Genomic DNA, 22,009 nt, shown 5'->3' on the forward strand with positions numbered 1-22,009 from the left:
ACGTATTTGACAGATCAAATCCGATTGGCTGTTGTGGTTTGAAGCCTTGGAGACGTGATGTTCATTGCTACCTGACTGTACTTGCTCTCTGTATGTATATCTTATATATATCTTTATTTCACGGTCTCCCGAATCTTTATAATGTGAATTAATCAGATAATGCAAATTGGTCCTCTAGCCGCGGGTTAAGAGAGTTTGAGTAACTTTAAAAGCAGTGTTGTTAGTGGTCAGTAGCCGCTGGCTAAACGCTAACTGCTAATGCAGAAATCACAGAGTTTGTCCAGTTCTCCTTCACTTTAATGATCGTCTTCAGAATTATCGGTTCAAATGCTTTATTTATAATCAAATGAATGATGCCAGTCTCTAAGAAGAGCCGCTTTAATGTTTGTTTGAGACTGATTTGAGCTGCTTTAGCACCGCAGCTAACAGAGTCATTGTTCTCAGTGCAGCAGCAGCACACATCATTATACATTTATGATCAGTTTAACGTGACAGATAAGTTTGTGAATAAGACCTCAACATATAGCTGTGACTAAATGATGGTTGTGCATGTAAATATGCTTAATATATACATATGAATGCATCTACTATCTACATTATGGTTTATGATATATATATATATATATATATATATATATATATATATATATATATATATATATATATATATATCCATGCATGCATGCCTATGGTGATTTTTCTATATTGCTCTGCTTCTCTAGAATGAAGATCTGAAGTGGATGTGAATATGGATGCAGAGCACCAAGACTGTTTCAGATCTACAAGAAATTAATGAAAGGTAATTTTGGCTCATAGATGAGTTCTGTAGGACATGGCCTGTTTTTAAATAATTTCTGTCAGATTATTATATTGTGTTGTCTAGGCTTTTTCTAGAATGGTTTTAATGTTTTTGAAGCAGTGCAACTAACATTATCAGTCCTTTATTATCTCACAGGCAATGTGTGCAGTTTTCTCTCATACTGTGTTTTTTTTTCACAATCAAAGATAATGTCTATCTTATGTATTGGTTTGTCGTATCTACCATGTTTTCCGAACAAAATCTTTTTTTAAATCTACAACAAATACATTTTTTAATATAGCTTATCTGCTAGATTTATTGTTAAATTAGTTTTTGAAATTACTGTTCATTTTAATACTGTGTCCAGTAGCCTAGTTAACAATGCAACTGCAATATAGCATGCAAATTTATTTATTTATTTAAAGATTTAACAATGCAATTGTGGGGTTTAAGATTAATACTGAATTATGGTGTTCAAATGAACAGTAATTCTGAAAGCTTATATAATATTTAATATTTTAGTTTTCTTTTTTCTTTGTTTTTAATGAAACCACGTGTACATAGTAAATGAATTAGTTGTAGATATTAGAAACTAGACTGATTCCACTCAAGTGTGTAAACACTGTGAACTCTGCATTTTCAAAACTTTCATTGCTTTGTTTGTTTGAGAGATCAGACCCACATATTAATGTCTGGCTCAACCAATAAAGTGATGATTTGTCACATGATTTGTTCATGCAATTCCTTTAAATGTGCTATGCATGATTAATGAATTGTGCTTTGATTCAGAATGAAGAGGTTGTCCATCAGCTTCTTTCGTAATGTCAGCCGTGTGTGCTTCTCTGCAGGGACACAGGAGCGTCTGAGCTCGTACTGCGAGATGTGACAGGATGCTGAACCATCACTGCAGAAGGAACCCAGAGTTACAGGAGGAGCTGCAGATCCAGGCGGCGGTGGCAGCCGGCGATGTCTACACCGTCCGCAAGATGCTGGAGCAGGGCTACTCGCCCAAGATCAGAGACGCCAACGGCTGGACGCTGCTGCACTTCTCTGCAGCGAAGGGCAAGGAGCGCTGCGTGCGCGTGTTCCTCGAACACGGAGGTAAAGGGTCTGGGTTTTTAAGACTGTAGCAAGATCTGATTTAAAGCATCAGTTGGTACGAAAATCTAAAACGACCTGCCTAGTTTAAGAGTTATTAAAAACTGGGGTTGGTTTGCTCTACTTGACTCTTATAAAAATAAGTCATCAATCACTCCGGCTCTTTATTATTGTCCTTACAATGTGAAATAGGTAATAAGCTTCTTTTTTCCACACAATGAAAGCAGATGGTCATTTAAACTGCCACGGTCCAAAAGGGACAAACAAGCATCATGGAAATTAGTGTTTTGGCTTCCTTTTTGTGTGTATCAATCACGATTTAATTGTAAATATGATCATGCGAATTTGATTTCACTTACTTTTCACAAAGATACCCAGTTTATGATAGTGATATTTTACTCCCTTGCACTCTATTTAGGTTCCCTATCTTGTCATCTTTTATTGCTTGAAACACTAAACTGCTATTGTGCCTTTTAGATAGACACTGCTGCTCTGTTATGTTCATGTCTAGACGTTAGGGGGCGCTATAAAACAGGGCTATGTTTGTCGAAACATCTGTAGATAGAATGATCCACAAACAAGTGTTTAATTTTGCAGCTGCGAGGCCATCTGTACTGATTGAGATACATTAATGCACAACGACTGTAATCAGAATAATCAGTAACATGATGTAGTGCTTTGATTAAAATATAGTAACATTATGTAAATGATGTAAGTGTTTGCACACTGAGCCTCTACACAAGCTAATTATACACACCAAACCTCTTTATATAAGTCATGATTGCACATATCATCGAAAGTTTATAAATATCCTAAAAATAACTTAATAATGTAACTTTAAAATCGTGATTTTTTTTTTTTTTGCTTTTTTTTTTGCTTTTTTCCAAAAGTCATTGAATTTACTGTAGTCTATATAAATGTTTCAAGTTATGTTCACACATAATGTAACATATTTCATTAATTTCTCTGTACAAGGGCAAATTCTGTAAATGGGATTCCGTATACTTTAGTCACAAATTACTTTGAAAGCAATTGATTCGATCTTGGACATTCTTTCGTCAAAAACCGTTGGAACAGAATTATTAAAGTTTAGCTGGCTAATCATTCTTACAAATAATTATAATCCACAGTTTAGTTATATAAAGTATCTTAAGTCAATTTTCCATTCTTTTCTTTTTTTTTATCCAGCCGTTATAAGATAATGCGTTATTGATTTTAATATTTTATTAATGTAATTTATTAATATATTTTAATATATTTATATATATTATTTGTATTATGCATTCGTAATGCATTTATTATTTGATTAAATTTGATACACCATTTAAAGATTTTAACATTTGAAGTACGTTCTAAAATGCTTTCACTGCAACAAAAAGAACAAATAAATGCATTTTTATATTTGCTTATGTAATAATTATAGCAAGCCCTTAATAAATATTAGATTGAATTACATGTATATATTTAGCAGACGCTTTTATCCAACCTTGCACTCTCTAATGCAATGCTTTACCACTTCAGGAACTCAAATATAAATGCTTTTTTTCTTGGTTGTCAACTTACCTTTATTACCTTTATTGTAGGGCTTCATACAATACAGAATATTTGACGCAGCTTCACAGTAATGAACAGGATAGTTTTAGAGTTTGATTAGGTTTTCAGTGGAATGAGTTCAGTATTGTCGTGTGTCCGTCTCTCCAGCGGATCCCACGGTGAAGGATTTCATCGGAGGCTTCACCGCTCTGCATTACGCCGCCATGCACGGTCGCGCCCGCATCGCCCGCCTCATGCTGGAGTCCGAGTACCGCAGCGACATCATCAACGCCAAGAGCAACGACGGCTGGACCCCGCTGCACGTGGCGGCTCACTACGGCCGCGACTCCTTCGTGCGTCTCCTCTTAGAGTTCAAAGCCGAGGTGGACCCGCTCAGCGACAAAGGCACGACGCCGCTGCAGCTGGCCATCATCCGCGAGCGCTCCAGCTGCGTGCGCATCCTGCTCGACCACAGCGCCAACATAGACATACAGAACGGCTTCTTGCTGCGTTACGCCGTCATTAAGGGCAACCACTCGTACTGCCGCATGTTCCTGCAGCGCGGAGCGGACACTAACCTGGGCCGGCTGGAGGACGGCCAGACGCCTCTGCACCTGTCGGCCCTCAGAGACGATGTGCTGTGCGCTCAGATGCTGTACACGTACGGAGCCGATACTAACACCAGGAACTACGAGGGCCAGACGCCTGTGGCTGTTTCTGTCAGCATGTCTGGCATCAGCCGGCCCTGTCTGGACTTTCTGCAGGAGGTCACAAGTAGGTTCACCCTCTCTTTAATGTTCATAAGTGGATGTTTTGATTGGATGGTAATTTGGCACAAATATTAGGGAGGATCTCAGTATTTTATATGATAGTTTTGTCTCTGATCATTTAGCACCACCAACAATTATCTACAAAATCATGTAACTTTTGAACCAGTTGAACCTGAAACTTGAAACTCTGATTTTCATGTGACTATATTTGTGCGCTGTTGCAAAAAGGTGGAAGTTTCCAGTAAATTTTGGAAACCTTTCAGGATTATTCCAGGAATATTTTGAGGAAATGTTCCACCCCTTTGTAACCCTAGTTTTGAGTCTTCTTTTCACATTCAGACATAATTTATATTTAAAAATGTACCATTTTTGGAGTTTTCAAGTAAAATGAATTTTGAAACCGTAAGGTGACGATCTAAAACGTCAGAGATAATTACAAAATACACTTTCATAACACTATATTAGATATCTAAGCTTAATGTCACATTATAATCAAAGTGACATTTTTGTTCGTGCGCTAACTTTGTTTCTGTCGTCAGTTTATACATGTTGGTTTACATATCTGAATGAAAAAAAACATGAATTCCTTAACATTGCAATATATGTTTATTGCTCTTAAAATTACAATATAAAAGTCTAAGAATGCATTACTTTGCACTTGAATAGAGATAGCATTCAATAAAACCTTGAAGCCTTGAAAACACGTAGCTTACTGAAACCAGCTTACTGAACACATAGGGCCTAGCTCACTGAAAAAAAGTTATTTCAGATGAAAATAACAACAACTTGATGTCTAGCATTCAATAAAAAGGTCACCCAAAATACTTGTTTAGAGCAACTGAAAGAATACAGTACCCAATGTAAACTTGAGGGCTTTAAGCTAATACAGAGAGTGCTTTTCCAAAAAATAAAAAAAATAAATACAAAAAACAGTGGGAGCCAGCAGCCTGTCATGGAGAAGAAAAAAAAATCTCAGAATGCTCCACGTGAAACTTTGGCGTTCCGCCCTTTTTCTTTCATGTCTAATGATTTTGGTTAATATGGATGAGGGAGAGAGAGAGAGAGGGCAAGACAGCGCTCGTGTAGTTTGAAGACTGTGAGTGCGCGAGCCGCGTGAAACTTTGGTGTTTCGCCCTTTTTATATCGTGTTTAATGATTCTGATTAATATGCACAAGGGAGAGAGAGAGCAAGAAGCGCTCGTGTTGTTTGAAGACTGTGAGTGCGCGCGCAGCCGGGGCTCTCCCTCGTACGCGCCCTCTCGGGCACAGCGATCAAATAAGGCTTTGACAGCCGCCAAAAAAAAAGATCAATGCAGAAAAACCCCTGGATTGGTTATATAACGTTGGACAGAATGTTGATCCGACCATTGCGTATATTCAGCGCACATAAGGTAAACGTTTTGAAAACGTTTTTTAGAGAAATAAAAACAGGTCGACGAATCGATGCGCATATTTTGCGTCGACGTCATCGATGACCTCGACGCGTTGTCCCAGCCCTAATTTTTATCTATTTTATTTTTTTTCAAGAAAAAGCTTCGTTCAGCTCAACTAAACTTAACTTTTAGCTTCTAACTTTTAAAGTCAAATTTAAAGCTGTAAAACGTTAGTATTTATCATAAAATATTCAGCATAATTTATATATTAAAAAAATTCATTCTTATACAAACTTTTTATTTGAAAAAAAAAAAACATTCTATGAAACAACATATTGTGTTTTAATGACAATAATGAATGAACTTGCTTTAGTACCTGTTTATCATATCATATTTTACAGGCATAATTCTATATATTTAGATTTATAACAAATAGAATTAGAATTTAATTTCAAATATTAGTAAAAAGGTATTAGGGTACAGTAATAAATCGGCATGCCGTGATTTTATATATTTGTAACAATTTATTATTTTACAATCTTTTTTACAAAAAAATAAATAACAAATTAACTTGATTTAGTGCCTCATAACTTTATATATTTTAGTGACAATATTTTTAAATTTTTAACCACAGTAATGAATTAGCTTGCTGTCGCACATTCTAAAACACTCATAAATCATTCCAGGTAATATTACAGATACATGTTAGAAAAGAGCTCTAATCCAGTCTAACAGGAAGCTTTAAAACTCCAAGGGTTAACAGCAGGGGATCATCAGAGGAGCTCATATTCCCTCTTTTCTCCAGAAAAAAGTCAAATCTGACGCAGAGCATCTGTAAGCTGAGCAATGGGCGAGTGAACGGCGTTAGAGAACAATAGTCCGTCTGAGGAGTCAGCCGTGTTACCTGAAGCACTAATGATCAAGGACACTTCACCATCTCAAAGCCACCTGTCGCAGACATTTACTCGCTGTCAGCTCATTCAGAGAGATCTCCTTTCACCTTGATTATTTATTAAAAAAGCTGTGTTTACATCAAGGACTCTGAGAGCATGACTTCATGTCTTGAAGAGAGTGACGGTGCGCTGCGTGAGAATACGATCTGATTTCACTTGTTTCTGTGCTGTCACCTGTAGTTGAGAGCTTTTGCTAAAGCATGGAGACTGACAGAGGACAGGGGCTGCAGATGGCCGTCTCCAGCTCTCTGTAGTGGTTTTCCCAGCTGGATTCATTAGTGTGCACACAGCCTGTGCTATATTGTGTTGGGACTGGAAAACCGGCCCATTAAAACTGATAACTCTGTGCACCGGGTTCCTGCAACTCTTCTACAACTCTATCATTTAAGATAACAAATGGACAAAACGGGTTTTCGTGTGTGTGTGTGTGTGTGTGTGTGTGTGTGTGTGTACTGATGTCTTTTTTCAAGGCCATTTTTTTCTCTCTTTAACCATTTTAATTAAATCTCTGTTTTTTGTTGCTGTACGTATAAGATGTCTATGCAAATTTAGTTTTATATGCTCCTTTTTTAAAATAACAGGCACTTTGTGACAAATTTCTACATTATTATGTTTGTTTAATTACATTTGTTTATAAATTTCACTTGTAATGTTGCTTACATTTATTTAGTTTTTTTTTTTTTTTTTTCAGAAGCAGAATATTTTTTCATGCTCCTTCCTTAAGTAGCATCCTCTTTGTGCCAGATTTCTATATTATCGCATACATACATGTGTATTGCAAAGATGTATTTCCTGTGCTTTTTTTTACCCTTATATCTTATGTTAGTAAAGTAATTTTTCAAAGCCATTTTTCTCTTTTCTTACCCTTTTCAAACCCAAATCAGAAAATATGAGAAGAATCGTATAATAAAACATAAAAAATACAATACAATAATAAATAAAAAACATGATAAACTCCTAATGTTGCATTAGACGGTAAATTGCTGTCTGTCTGATGAGTTTGGTGCTTCTGCACACACTCTGGGAGTTCATTTATTCAGTGTATTTAATGTAAGACACATAATAAAGTACCCTTCCAAGTCAGTTCCAGGAGACAAATGTTGCCCATTAGTAGATTTTATTAAAAGTTTATATGATATCTTTTAGACTGCAGGCACAGAAATGCTGGTCACACAGGAATGCATTCAGATTTGTTTAACCTGACACTCGTTGTGTTTCAGGGCAGCCCAGGACTTTGCAGGATCTGTGCAGGATAAAGATCCGGCAGTGCATCGGCCTGCAGAGCCTGAAGTCTCTGGAAGATCTGCCCATTGCCAAGGTCATGAAGGACTACCTAAAACACAAGTTCGACAGCGTTTGACAGAAGCCCAGCCACTGGTTTCTGTAGGATCCCTTAAGACTATGCAAACTGGAAACCTCTGGGAGCAGGTGCAGTGTTTTGTGCTGTGGATCGGGGAGCACTGTAATGGCCATGTTGACTCGTTCACCGAAGGAGAAATTCATGACCCATGAGAGACATCTGATTTGTACCAAATATGGTTTTTGTTCTTAAATCCGACAGACAGCCTTTCTAAGTATTTGACTTTTTCTATCGGCTACATTCTCAGACAAGGCAAAGATAAAACCTTTTAAGCTATCCAGAGAAATTGGCAAGTTATCAGGTCGCCCTCATAAAAATATGCATGTGCTATTGTTATTTTTTTCCGTGGAGAAATCATAATTTCAGCCCATTGGGTCATTAACCCTTTGTTGAGAATCCCATTCGTTTGTATTGAAAAGCGCACCAAAAACCCCACAGGCTCTCGGTTTGTTTGTTTTTTAAATCTCATTTAATTTAATATTTGTATTTAAAAGCTGTCGATATCAGAGGTGCTTGGCTTTAGTTTCCATTTAAAGGTGAAGAATAAGTCTAGTTGCGAGAGGTGCATTACATGCATCCATCATTAACAAACTTTCTGTAAATATTTGTGTCATATGTACAGCAGATATTTTTAGACTATTTAAGCGTGTGTTTTGGGGGGGTTTGTGACCCGTCGAGGGCTTCGATGTGGGAACGTCCGGACTTCTGGGATAAAATGGAAAATAAGTGATGCTTAACTGAGGCCATCATTGTCTTGTTATTATGCACATGAGAAATCTCTTAAGGGTTTTTATGTTTTTTTCCATAATATATAATGATTTGAAATGCACTTAATTTGTTTTCTACTAAATATAAGCATTAGTCAAAGTTCTGTGTAGCATTAAGTTTATTCAGTTCATTTGGCACCACTTTATTTTCGATCTGTCCCCATAAAATCGGGGTCAAGTCAAGTTCCTCTTGACTATTTTCTCCAATCCGGTTCGAACCCTAGCTGCCTTTACTTCCGTCCGTGACGCAGGACAGCTACCGCATCTCACCACATCACGAACACCATTCAAGTGCATTAAAGGGCCAGCCACAACATTTCAATGATTTCTGTTTCTAGTTGAGTTTAGGGTGTTTGTTGGGACTGAACGCATCTCTGGACGGCCACAATGTATTCAGAAGCAGGACGGATTTGAGAGCCAGGGAATGTTTTTGGGATCTGTCTTCACTAATCGGAAGTCTTCCACAGCTTCAACTACTGAATGTATATAATCTGCTGTTTCACATGTACATGTGTGTGAATAAATGGATCTTATTGCTGTATTTGAAGCAGGAAGTGTGCCGTGTCCATCGATTTGCAACCATTTTTCTAAGGTTTGATGACTTTCGAATAAAATGTCTGCGATTTTAAAATATGCCGATTTCACTGAATTCGTTGTTTATTTGGTAATCGTATGCGGTCATTGAAATCATTACTTTTCACTCCAGTATAATCAGTCCTAAAACACTGTTAATAATCACTGGCTGCTTTAAGATCATTTTACAAGTATCTTGCAGCTAAGACTCAAAACTAAATCAATATTCGCCCTATTTATCCATTTTAAATGTTTGTGATTGTTAACAGAATGTAGTGACTTGTTTGTTTTTCAGCCGACGTCACGAATCCTTGCTCTATCGGCGTCTTCATCTGCCTTCCTCTGTTTGGAATGTAATGCCACTTTTAATGAACCAAAAAAAACAAAACACATTTTTTCTTTTTCGTTTGTATATCCTGTTTTACTCAAACATGCATCGGATCACAGGAGTAAATGAGATGCAAATGACATTTCACTTCATCTTCTAGCTTTCTGTGGAATAGTGTAAATTACCAGAGTCATTATGTGTATGCATTATATTATTAATGTTTTCTTTGTTAGTGCAAAAACAAACGCCACCCGCATTATCAGTTCACCCATATTAAAAAGTAGCTATAAGAAATGTAAGGAAACTTCTCATTTCCGCTTTACACATTTTCTTTTATTGGTTTTATTTATTTATGCTGTTGCATTCTGACAAACAAGTCGAAATCAAGTTATTTCTTTATTTTTACATTTATTCATGATGCATGAATTCATTCATTCATCATTTAGCATTTGCTATTGATAAATCAGTCACCGTTTTGATAAGATAATATAGCATGTTTTTTGTTTGGGTTATCAAATTGATAAAACTGTGTTTTCCAAGCCTGGAAATGAATGCAAAGTCCTGTGCATTTCTATAGTGAAGTTAAATGTTTCTAGTGATGGTTAAACCCTTCTCCAGGAATCACAGAGGAAACTGCACTGATGGTAAGGTGTGGGAAGCCTGTTTGATGCTTGGATTCGTGTTTTCCCGTGATCTCGGGCCTCACAAACCAAAGCTCTGAGAGTACACTTGAGAGTAAAGCTCATCCTGTGCCGTGTCATCAGGCACCTAAAATAAAAACGCAGCTTTTTCCAGAGATCCCAGTGTATTGTTTACTCGTGAACGCCTGATGTTTTGTTTGGAAGTGATCTCTCTTACCCTCTCGTTTTTCCAGGAATGCCGTTCTGAAATCAAAAGGTTTCTGCTTTCCTGCTTCTCTTGAGCCGAGCCCGTGCCAGAGCTCAGCAGTGACCTAAGAACGCAGTCATATATTTGTGCATCCCTACCACAAAAACACAGGCCGCTATCATTTATCGAATCACAGGTAACATTACAGGATAAAACAATGGCATCTCTCTGTAGGCCGTGTTTCCTTGCAGACATGCAGAACAATGCAGCTATTGTTGGTGGTCCTGCCGGATGGATGGTGTCCTCGGCCGGGCCGCAGGTTTAGGGAAACTCCTTCTATCTGTGCGGAAGAGGACACGTCCATTTGAATGTGTGGGCCGTCTGGAACTGACTAGCGGTAGCAAACAGGAGGCCACACAAGGAAATATGCAAAGCACGCTCAACAGTGCTTTATGTGTCTTGGATGTGTAGGAAGAGGCAAAAATGCTCTGAAAATGCTGTACAATCCGTGCATCAAACTGTTTGCATTATTGAAATCCCATGTTCTGTTTCCTTCCTGTATCCGTCTTTTGAATATTTGCAAGCAGGCTGGGTGATGTATTTGATTTTCTTTTTGTTTTTGTGTTGAAAAATCACAGATTCAGTATTCGGTAAATTCATCGTAATCAATGAGCTGTTTGTCTCTATACGTTTCATGGAAAGTGAAACCAGCCTACTTGGAAACAGTAAATGGTTTTACAAAAGCCAGACAGAAGAGTCAGTTGTATAAAAAATAAATCAATTCCCAATGCAATTGTGTTAACTTAGATTAACAATATTTGCATAAGTGATTTTAACTTTACTTATATAAAAAGTGATTGATAAAAATACTTGTATGGAAACATTGTGGTTCCTTATAGTAATGTAATTATACACAAGCATGTACACACTTCTATAGATGTGTATATTTTTTTTATTTTATTAATATTTCTCCCATTCTTTTAGCTATTACACGGATCTAAATTTTATAATTTTACAGTTTACAATAATTCTGAAATTCAACCCAAACATTTTTATGTTCATTTAATTGTACGTAAATACACATGTACACTTGTTTTTAAATGGAAAAATTATGTAAAAAAAAAATAATTTTCAGTTGTTGTTTTTTTTATTTATCTCTTTCTCTATAGCTGTGTAGTTTACTCAACATTTCTCCCAGTGTCTCTTGAGCATCGGTATGTGCCACACACCGCAGGGTCACAAAGGCGTTTTTTTCCCTGCTCATATTCCTCCACTCGCCTGTTCCGGTACCAGTTTTTTCTCAGGTCTTCATTTAGTTGGTGAAAGCCCAGACTGGGGCTCATGCAGGACGTGGCGGTGCAGAACGGAGTGAAAGGCCAGTAGAGAGAGTCCTTCCCTCCCTCTGGACCACGGGAATAAAGGCCCTCGACCAGAGAGTTCGAGACCCGCCGGCGGCACACACTGTCGGCCTTTGTGCTCTCGCACCGGTGTAATGTAAAGCCCTCATTTTAAGAGAAGAGTACAGGTGCATCAGGAGAATGAGACTATAGAGGCCATGTGACAACAGATGTGTGATTTAATAACAGCCGTCTGATGCTATGGAAACAGGGTCGACTGGAATGAGATTAAATCAATGCAAAACATTACAGTCATTAATCTTAGTGAATGAAAATAGCTACAGTTGTTCATTGTTAGTTCACAGAGCATTAACTAATGTTAACAAGCACAGTTTTTGATTTTAATAATGCATTAAAATAAATATTGGAAATAGCATTAACTAAGATTAATAAATGCTGTAGAATTATTGTTTTATCATTTAGAAAACATTGTGGGAATGATGCTTTTAAATGTTCTCGAGACTTCATTCATGGAACTTTTTTTTTATTGTATTTTTTTATGCATCTCTCAAGTCATTACGCAGCTAATAAAAATATGTTATGTGAATGCTTGGATAATGTTTCAGTTTAGTTATTTCTGAATGTCTTGGTTATGCGAACATTAAAGGAACATTCCATTTTATAATTTTTCAAACATTATGGGAATGTAACTTTTGAATGTTCTTGGAATGTTCATAATTTCCTTTATTCTGTTGTTTTAAAAACTTTGGTTATGCCATTTTCCTTCAACATGCTGGAACTTTAATTCAGCATCAGGTGGTCTTAGAGCTGATAAAAGCCCCAAACCCCTATAAAACTATCAGAACAGACCAGCCTAACTGGCTAGGCTGAGCTGGGAGACTAGTTACCCTAGTTAACCCCTTTGGCTGGTTTAAGCAGCCTCTCTTCTGAAGGGTGGGTATTTATGACGCAGATGGAGTTTGTTCATTTTGTATTTATTACACTGCTGTCAGTACAGTATGTTGATATAGAGTGATTAATTACAGATAAATAATGCTATGAAAAAATTCTGCAACTCGATTGTCCTCCCAGGAGAGCAGTTCAAGTCTGAATAACTGCTTGCTTGTTTTTGAGAAATGGGCTCAAAGATTTATTTTCAGAGATATGAAAATGAAACAAACTTTACATTATCTTCTAAAGCCACTTTTAGAAAGGTCTATCCAGAGGTTTCTATAGATAGGCCTAATGCTAGTTTATTTTAAATACATATATGTATATATTATATATATAGGCCTATGTTATATTTATATATTATTTATATATTAATACAAATTTATATTTTTAATCCGCTTATGTTTTTAATTCATTTTTTTTTTCAGTTGACATTATGCGTTTTTGTTTAGGGGCTTTTGTGGGAAAATCTTGATGTGAAAATTTCGAATAGTTTTATTTAAATTATAATTTTAAATATATGCATATATTTTATTACATGTTTATATATTAACACATTTTTTAATCAGCTCATTTTAGTTTTTTATTTATTTATCTGAAAATGATATAGGCCTAATGCATTTTTTTAGGGGATTTCGTAAAGAAATCCTGATATAGGATTATGATTCTGATTAATTCATCAGCATATCATGTAATTAATTAGATTAAACATTGTATTTTTAATGAAATAAAATGTTTTTATTACATGCTTAATCTCCTTCAGTTTAAACATAAATGTAGAATGTTCAGCCTGAACAAAAATCCCAAAACATTGGTCAGCAATGACAAAGTGCCTCCATAAATGATTATCTCAGCGTCTGAGATTAGAAGCAGTTTATCTGCTGGTTTGGACAGACGGAGTGAGCAGAAGGGAAGATGACAGCTATGGGTGTAATGGTGTGTGTAGGCCTCTCGTTTAGGGTTTAGCTCATCAAGGTTTACATGCTCCTCAGTGCAGCTATAATGAGCACATGTGTTTCAGTTTAAGGGCTTCCATTCTTAAACCTGACTTCAAAATGACCATGATTTCCCATTCGAGCGCGTCCCATGTCGAGCTCCGGTGAACGTTTCCCATGAGCTGCCATGTCATTGCGATCATGCCAAAACCATTGTTTTCTGGTTCTCGGCGAACAGCATTTTGTTCCCACTGGACGTGCTGACAAAATATCAAGTGACACTATAATTTGATCAGTATTCAATAAAAAGCTGGAGGGATTGACGGGCCGTGTGCTCTCGAGGGGAAAGCGCCACAGATCTGCCAGTGTTCAGTCAGACAGAGAGAGAACCGATCCAGAAAGCAGTACGTGCTCATGCACAGAGCTCCAGACGAACATGGTTCGGGTTTCCCACACAGTCAGAAGAGGTCCGGTGGGTTTTCTGTTGGAAAGCAGCAGGGTGAATAATCAGGGTCAGATAAAAACCCAAACTTACAAATGTTTGTACAAAGTATTTTCCCATTCATTTTCTCCACAGGCTTTTTTTTTAAGAATTCTTACACCAATTTGCTACATTACAGACATTTATTTAGAGTACAATGTATAATTGGCTTATTATATGTATACAATTCAATACAATTTGAAGCATATTGCAAAAGTGTGTTATGTTTAATGATATTGCAATGTAGTTTATTCAGAGAAGATTCCACTGTTGCCATGGAAACCTTGGAATGCGTAGAAATCTCTGTATGATGATTTGCAATTTTGTGGCATTGTGTTCTTAGACCCCCATCAGACAGAACAAATCTTTCAGGTAGAAATTATTGGGTTCTGCATTTTTTTTTTTTTTTTTTTTGATGTTGATATGCAACCACCGAATCAATAAAATATTTGGTGTGCTGTTAAGTAAACTGTCTTATTAGCAGAAACTTCTAATAAATACAGCTCCGGGTAACCGGCGACAGCCCAACAGAGGTTTCTCCTCCATCAAATTTCAGTGCAAATAACTAGCATGTAACACATTAAAGTAAATGTGAAAATTTGCAGTAGAAAGAATAAAGTCCTTTTTTTGTGTTTTTTTTTTTTTTTTTGTGAAACATAGTCCAGTAATCTTATACAGCCTTTAAAAGTAAGTTTTAACACTGTAGCATCCACACACACAAACACACACAAATGTCAGTTTGCTCAGACTTTACTCACACTCAGGTCATCCAAGATGTAGATGAGTTTGTTTCTTCATCAGAACAGATTTAGAGAAATGCAGCATTGCATCACTTGCTCACCAGTGGATCCTCTGCAGTGAATGGGTGCCGTCAGAATGAGAGTCCAAACAGCTGATAAAAACAACACCAAAACAACACAGCGAAGGCAGTTTGGGTTTCATCAGCCATAGCTCTTTCAATGTTTACTTCTAACTCTTTAATAAGCAGTTTCATCTGTCAGATGCCTATTTATCTAGCTTGGGGGAATAACCTAAGTCGGTCCCATTACATCAGCTATCCTAACATATTTGTGCACTTCAGTCACAGAAGAGTAGCTAACATTGACATGGTGGCCGAGAAGGCTCTTGCTCGCTTAGTAGCTTCGTGAGGCCAAAAGTGAGATGTAAACAGTGTTCGCTCATTCAGTCGTCTACATCAGAACAGCTCTTTTGACAAGGAGCCCTGCATGTAGTCACAATGCGGCTCAGTTCCCCGGCGTCTGGAGGCCGTCCCTGCGACACATTATCTAGCGGGCCACGTTTCAGCGCAGCAGCCGTCGCTGTGAGGACCTCGCTTTAGCAGACCCCAATCAAACCACAAACCAGACTGAAGGGACGATGGCTGTATGACACGGTTAAATTGTGTCTTTTAACAAGATTTAAATGAGTAGTATAAGAAAACCTGAGAGAAAAAGACCTTGACCTCTAGACTAGACTATGGTTTGGGACAGTGTTATTTTAGCAGTTTTGTTTTGATTTTAGTCTACATTTTAGTCATTTTGTCATGTGCTTTTGTCATTTTATTAGTAGATTTTTATATATATATATATATATATATATATATATATATATATATATATATATATATATATATATTACTCTTTAGTTCATTGTTTTTAATATTTTTTAAAATGGTTTTATTAAAATGTAAATTTTATTTTATAAATATATATTAATTTATTGTACTTGACTTTAGTTCGTTTTTAATTATTTATTTCAATACATTTTTGTTGTTGTTTTTACCTATAATGAATTTGAACTTAAGATGACAGATTTTAATTTGGTTTTAAAAATAATAGACACTTTTATTTAGTTGAGTTTCACTTCAATTAACTTTTTTTTAGATAACTATAATAATCTTGTTTGGAATTTTTATTTAAATTTTGTAATTTAAATTTGATTTTAAACAAACTATACAAAAAAAATGCAGTTATTTGTGTTTTTTTTTTCATGTGTTTGTCAAATTACTTATAATTCCCATTCCTGCCCTGTTTTTGCTTCCTATGTCTCTTGACGTTACAGACCTTGTCATCTCTGACTGTGAGTATTTCTTCATAATTCAGCCTTGAGAAATGCTTCTATTTTTAAAAAAATTATTATTATTTTTTACAAAGCAAATTTTCAGCAGAACTATTTAAAGGAGAAGTTGAATTGAAAAATGAATTTGAGAATGTGTCAGTGTTTGAAGTCTCTCTCTTTTGCTGTAATGTCAGCAGGATGAGAGCTTTGCATCACAGGAATAAATAACATTTCAAAATGTATTCAAATAGCAGTTGTATTAATATTTCACAATATTACTGTTTCTAATGTATTTTGGATCAAATAAACGCAGCCTTGGTGAACAGAAGAGACTTACAATAATAATAATGACTTATAATGATATTTAAAAATAATATTTTATCTTTAATCAACAAAAAAATGTGGCACAAAAATTTAGCAATTAACTGTTGCATGTTTTCTGAATCTGGCTTGTTGTTGTATTGCAGCCGCAAAAAGAAAAAAAGAAAAATGTGTGAGAGAATCTAATGCTGCAATTTCACAAAACTGTCCACATCCAGGTTATTTCATCAAGTATGAAACACGAGCCCAACTGGAGAAAACAAGCGATGATGGACGCTATATCTAAGGCTCTTTTGTTGGACAGTTTTCCCCAATACACTTGCAAATTGCTCTGATCTTAAACACAAAGCGCTCTCTCACTCGAGCAGCGATGGAGTAAACCTGCTGAGGGAGACGAGAGGTGCTGAGAAACGCCCAGAGTTTGGAGTCTGAGTCGACTTCAAAGAGCAGACGTGACAGCAGGCAAAGAGACCGAGAGAGACCCGTCAAAGAATCCTCCTCGAACCAGCCTGAAGTTACACTGACAAAAGAATTAAAAAAACGTTCTGTAGTAACAACTTTCACTCGGAAATCACTAGTATATTTTAGTGCAAATAACTAGCATGTAACACATTAAAGTAAATGTGAAAAATTTGCAGTAGAAAGAATAAAGTACTTTTTTTGTGTTTGTTTTTTTGTGAAACATAGTCCAGTAATCTTATACAGTCTTTAAAAGTAAGTTTTAACACTGTAGCATCCCTACTACACACACACAAACACACACACACACATATGTCAGTTTGCTCAGACTTTACTCACACTCAGGTCATCCAAGATGTAGATGCGTTTTTTTTCTTCTTCAGAACAGATTTGGAGAAATGTATCACTGCATCACTTGCTACCACTGGATCCTCTGTAGTGAATGGGTGCCGTCAGAATGAGAGTCCAAACAGCTGATAAAAACATCACAATAATCCACAAGTAATCCACACCACTTCAGTCCATCAGATAATGTCTTGTGAAGTGAAAAGTTGCATGTTTTTAGGAAAGAGGTTTTAACTTTAAACCATCACTTCTGGTCAAAATACCATAATAATGCTTCCTCCAGCAAAAAAAAAAAAAAAAAAAAAGTTTTGAACTGTTTTGGCTTGTAAACAGTGTTTGATCTTTGCATATTTCTCTCCTGATCTCCTGTTTTTATCAGCTATTTGGACTCTCATTCTGACGGCACCCATTCACTGCAGAGGATCCAAATAATCTAATGCTACATTTCTTCAAATCTGCTCTGATGAAGAAAAAAACTCCTCTACATCTTGGAGGGTGAGTAAAATTTCAGCTAATTTAAACAGGCGAAATATATAGTCATCATTAAATCATAAAAATAAAAAAAATTAAGACGCGAGGATAAGTAAATGATGAATGTTCACTTTTTGGTTTAGCTATTCCTTCCTTCAGAGGACATTTTTATATAAACACGTTTCTACAGACACCCAGTCAACAACAAGAAAAAGCCCTGCCTCATTGCTAAAATGTTTTGACAAAAGAAACGTGAAACTCAGTTTGTATATAATCAGGTCTAAGTGACCATGAGTAAGTGATATTTACTCTATTTTCTCATGCATATTTTATGTCCGTATCACATTCAAAGTGGTTTGGCAAAAAATTGACTTTTATGCATAGAACATAATAATCTGACGTGTGGAAACAGAGCTGCAACAGCTTTAACACAAATACACTCGATGACTGAATGTTAAATGACTTGTGTTGTTCCTTGATGACTAATGGGGAGTTTCTATGTTGTTCAAAACGGTGAAGAGCTGACCGATCAGATCAGGTTTGCAAGTCCTGACCGCGACCTTGTCATCTCATGGATGAAACGTATATGTAAGCATCACACAATCATCTAGAAAACATTATTTTATTGCAAAATGAGCTTTAACTTTGTTTGTTTTCTTCAATGTGTATATGTGTAATGTCCACTACAAATGAGGATCGGTGATGTACTATTGCTAACATCATGCTTTTTGGTCATTTTAGGAGCATTTTACTCCCTCTGGAGTCTAAGGGTATCTTCGGGGCCTGGAGAAGTTTTTTCATGCCCTGACATTTGTGCTTTTTTCAGTTTCTTATGCACATCTAAATGGCTAAAGTCTAGTCTCACTGAAATCAGCACAAACTGGGCTATAATAATATGTGAGCAGCATGTATGTACATTATTGTGTTTTTGAGAAGAAAAAAAATATATATATGCATGGTTAGTGAAAAACTAAAAATGTAAAATCACTTGAATAAGGCAATAAAACAGATACAGAACATTGGTTCCCGGGACTTTTGAGAACTGGAGCTTGTAGCCTAGATTTTTTCTTTCTAAATGATGTGAAAATCATCTTGTTTACTCACTTACAGAAAACAATATATTGACTTAAATTTTCTAAGACACTTTTTGTTGGTAAAAGTCATATGTGAGTAGGCGTCAACTATCATATCATTGTGATTTACACCTGAGAAGATAAAGGCCTGCATAATAAGCTGCATAATGAGCTGCATAATGAGCTGCATAATAAACTGCATAATGAGCTGCATAATGAGCTGCATAATGAGCTGCATAATAAACTGCATAATGAGCTGCATAATGAGCTGCATAATGAGCTGCATAATAAACTGCATAATGAACTGCATAATGAGCTGCATAATGAGTTGCATAATAAACTGCATAATGAGCTGCATAATGAGCTGCATAATGAGCCTCTCAGTCAGCTGTGTCACTGAGAGGGAGGAGTTACAAGAAAGAATGTGAGGACGAAATAAATGTATATCATTTTATGTTTGCAGGTTATTTAGAATATATTTAACTATCCCACAACATAATTTAATATCAGTTAAGTTCAACAGTTTATTAGGAACAATCAAAGCTTACTTTTTAAAGCTGATTTTTTTTTTTCATCATTACTCCAGTCACACAATCCTTCAGAAATCCTTTTAACAGTCTTATTTTCTATAAAAAAAAAAAAAAAAAACATTTATTGGAACATGGAAAAACTTTTCTTGACTTGATATATATGTATGAAAGGACAACCCATCCTTAAATCAGCCCACAGTTCTTTTACTAGCTCAAATCTGCCTTGTTCACGCTTCGCTGGACTAATTGGCTGGTTTTTATCTCCCCAAAACAAAGCTGGACCTTATCAATCCTGGTCCCAGAATATTACTCCATCAGCTTGTGTTTGCTTCGCTTTTATCCAGTATGTTTTGCAACAAGCCCGAGCCCTCTTCATCCTCATAAAGGCGACTGAAAAGGCTCTTTGTCTGGGCCTTTGAACACCTGGAGGGAGTTATCTTAGGATGACTGGTCCATGCTCCGTCCGTATCGAGCTCATGCCCGAAAGCCACTGCACTCATCCCTTCATATCCATCAGCTCAGTCAAGGCCACTGCAGAGATTCAACAAGTGTTTCCACTGGCAGGAAATTACTACTTTATTTATTTATAACAGTTCATACATTTTTATTAAATAGTTTATTTGATCTTTCTTAATACAAGTTATTAATATGCTTGATTATTTTGTATTAATATATGTGGGCTAGTAAGTTGCCTAGATATTTACATTTATAAATAAACTTTTACTTATTTGAATCATATTTATGGGCTGATATTTAGATTTATTAAATCATTTTTACTCATATTTGTGTGCAAATTAATGAACTAGATATTTGCATTATTATTATTATTATTATTATTATTAATAGTGGTAGTAGTATTGTTGTTGTTGTTGTTTGTTATTTCTATTTGTAAGTTAATAAACTACATATTTACATTTATTAATTGACTTTTATATATTAATTTGGGGCTAAATTAATGAACTAGATATTTACATTTATTATTTATTCATATCTGTGGGCAAATTAATGAACTAGATTTTTAAATTTATGAAATAATTTTTACTTATTTGTTATTCATATTTGTAGGCAAGTTAATGAACTAGATATTTGCATTATTATTATTATTATTAATAATAATAGTAGTAATAGTATTGTTGTTGTTTGTCTTATTTGTGGACAAGATAATAAACTACATAATTTACATTTATTAATTGACTTTTATGTATTAATTTGGGGGTAAATTAATGAAGTAGATATTTACATTTATTATTTATTCATATCTGTAGGCAGATTAATGAACTAGATTTTTTTAATTTTTAAATCATTTCCACACATTTGTTGTTCATATTTGTGGGCGTGTTCATCAAATTGATATTTATATTTATTAAATAATTACTACTTTTCTATTAATATTTCTGGACAAGTTATTGAACTAGATACATTTAACGAACATATATACATTATATTATATATACAGATATATACATTAACCAATTTTTAATTAAATACATCTTTAATTGATTAATTTACTTTGTACTACTGTTTTATTCATATTTGTAATTAACTGCATATATTTTCACATTATCTGAAGAAAATGTGAGTGGTACTTGTTCATGCATCCGTGCTAGTGTGCTGCTAGTGCTAGTTTCTATGCGGTTGCTAGGGTGTTCTAAATGGTTGCTAGGTTATTGCATACTGGACCAAGTAAAAAGATCCCATCAAAAATCTCTATCATTTTCTGGACCCTTATATGGCCTGGATCCATTGTTTAATGTTTTGCCCGTTTTATCAACAACCAAGTGAACGAATGATAAAAGCAACGGTTTATGAAAATCCAATGTCTTAAAAAAATATCAAGCCTCACAGTCCATGTCCATGGCGTGAAATGAGCAAGAACTTAACACCTCAGGTTAGGTCTTTGCTAAAATGGAAATATGAAAGAATGTAATATATTCATATTGTTGCATCATTTATTGATGTTTTTTTTTAAGCCACAGAACTTTGTGTCCACCACTGAATAAAAAACAAATTGTAGGTAATTGTGAATTTTTATTTCACGATTTTGACGAAAAAAAAAGTGATGTTATATAAACTCACAACTACAAGTTACAAAGTCAGAATTGTGAGATAAACTTGCAGTTACAGTACGTGTTATAAAGCAAGAATTGTGAAACTGCAATTTCGAGTTATAAAGTCAGTTTTCTCAGAACTGTGAGATATAAACATGCAATTGTATATATATATATATATATATATATATATATATATATATATATATATATATATATATATATATATATATATATATATGCTCTAAAAAATACTGGGTTGTTTGAACCCAACTTTGGGTGAAATATGGACTAACCCAACCATTGGGTTTAATTTTTACATTAAATTTTCAACCCAAAATTTGGTTAAGTCCAAATTTGACCCAAAGTTGGGTTGAAATAACCCAGCATTTTTATATCAAAATTGTTACCTTTTGACTTTTTCCTCAAAATCAGACTTTAAAACTTGGAAAAGAAGAAGTAAATAAACTCTCGACTGCAAGAATAAAGTCAGAGGTTTCCACAGAAAACCTCTTGCGTTAAATGAAATGTTTTAGTTTTCTTGAGTTGGAGCACCTGTTCTCTGTAGCTAAATCTCTGTGTTCTTGCGTCGCTTCAGTTCAACAGTGCTGAAGTGTT

The 22,009-nt window shown here is 35.4% G+C and overlaps 1 protein-coding gene across 1 annotated transcript; it reads left to right on the forward strand.

Annotated features, from left to right (window-relative positions):
- The first annotated feature begins 18 nt into the window (after positions 1 to 18).
- Positions 19 to 9,286, forward strand: LOC128017388 (ankyrin repeat and SOCS box protein 7). The gene is made up of 5 exons (XM_052602762.1): positions 19 to 90; positions 723 to 799; positions 1,648 to 1,900; positions 3,599 to 4,204; positions 7,747 to 9,286. The coding sequence occupies exons 3-5, from the start codon at positions 1,690 to 1,692 to the stop codon at positions 7,884 to 7,886; spliced, it is 957 nt and encodes a 318-aa protein (XP_052458722.1). The 5' UTR covers positions 19 to 90; positions 723 to 799; positions 1,648 to 1,689; the 3' UTR covers positions 7,887 to 9,286.
- The last annotated feature ends 12,723 nt before the right edge of the window (positions 9,287 to 22,009 follow it).

The sequence above is a fragment of the Carassius gibelio genome, chromosome A7, assembly GCF_023724105.1.
Source record: "Carassius gibelio isolate Cgi1373 ecotype wild population from Czech Republic chromosome A7, carGib1.2-hapl.c, whole genome shotgun sequence".
Classification (NCBI taxonomy): Eukaryota; Metazoa; Chordata; class Actinopteri; order Cypriniformes; family Cyprinidae; genus Carassius; species Carassius gibelio.

Excerpts from the sequence above, each read along its gene's own strand:
- LOC128017388 (XM_052602762.1), top strand. The coding sequence starts at position 1,690 with ATGCTGAACCATCACTGCAGAAGGAACCCAGAGTTACAGGAGGAGCTG. Across the intron at positions 1,901-3,598 it reads CGTGTTCCTCGAACACGGAG|CGGATCCCACGGTGAAGGAT; the intron begins GTAAAGGGTCTG and ends CCGTCTCTCCAG. Across the intron at positions 4,205-7,746 it reads CTTTCTGCAGGAGGTCACAA|GGCAGCCCAGGACTTTGCAG; the intron begins GTAGGTTCACCC and ends GTTGTGTTTCAG.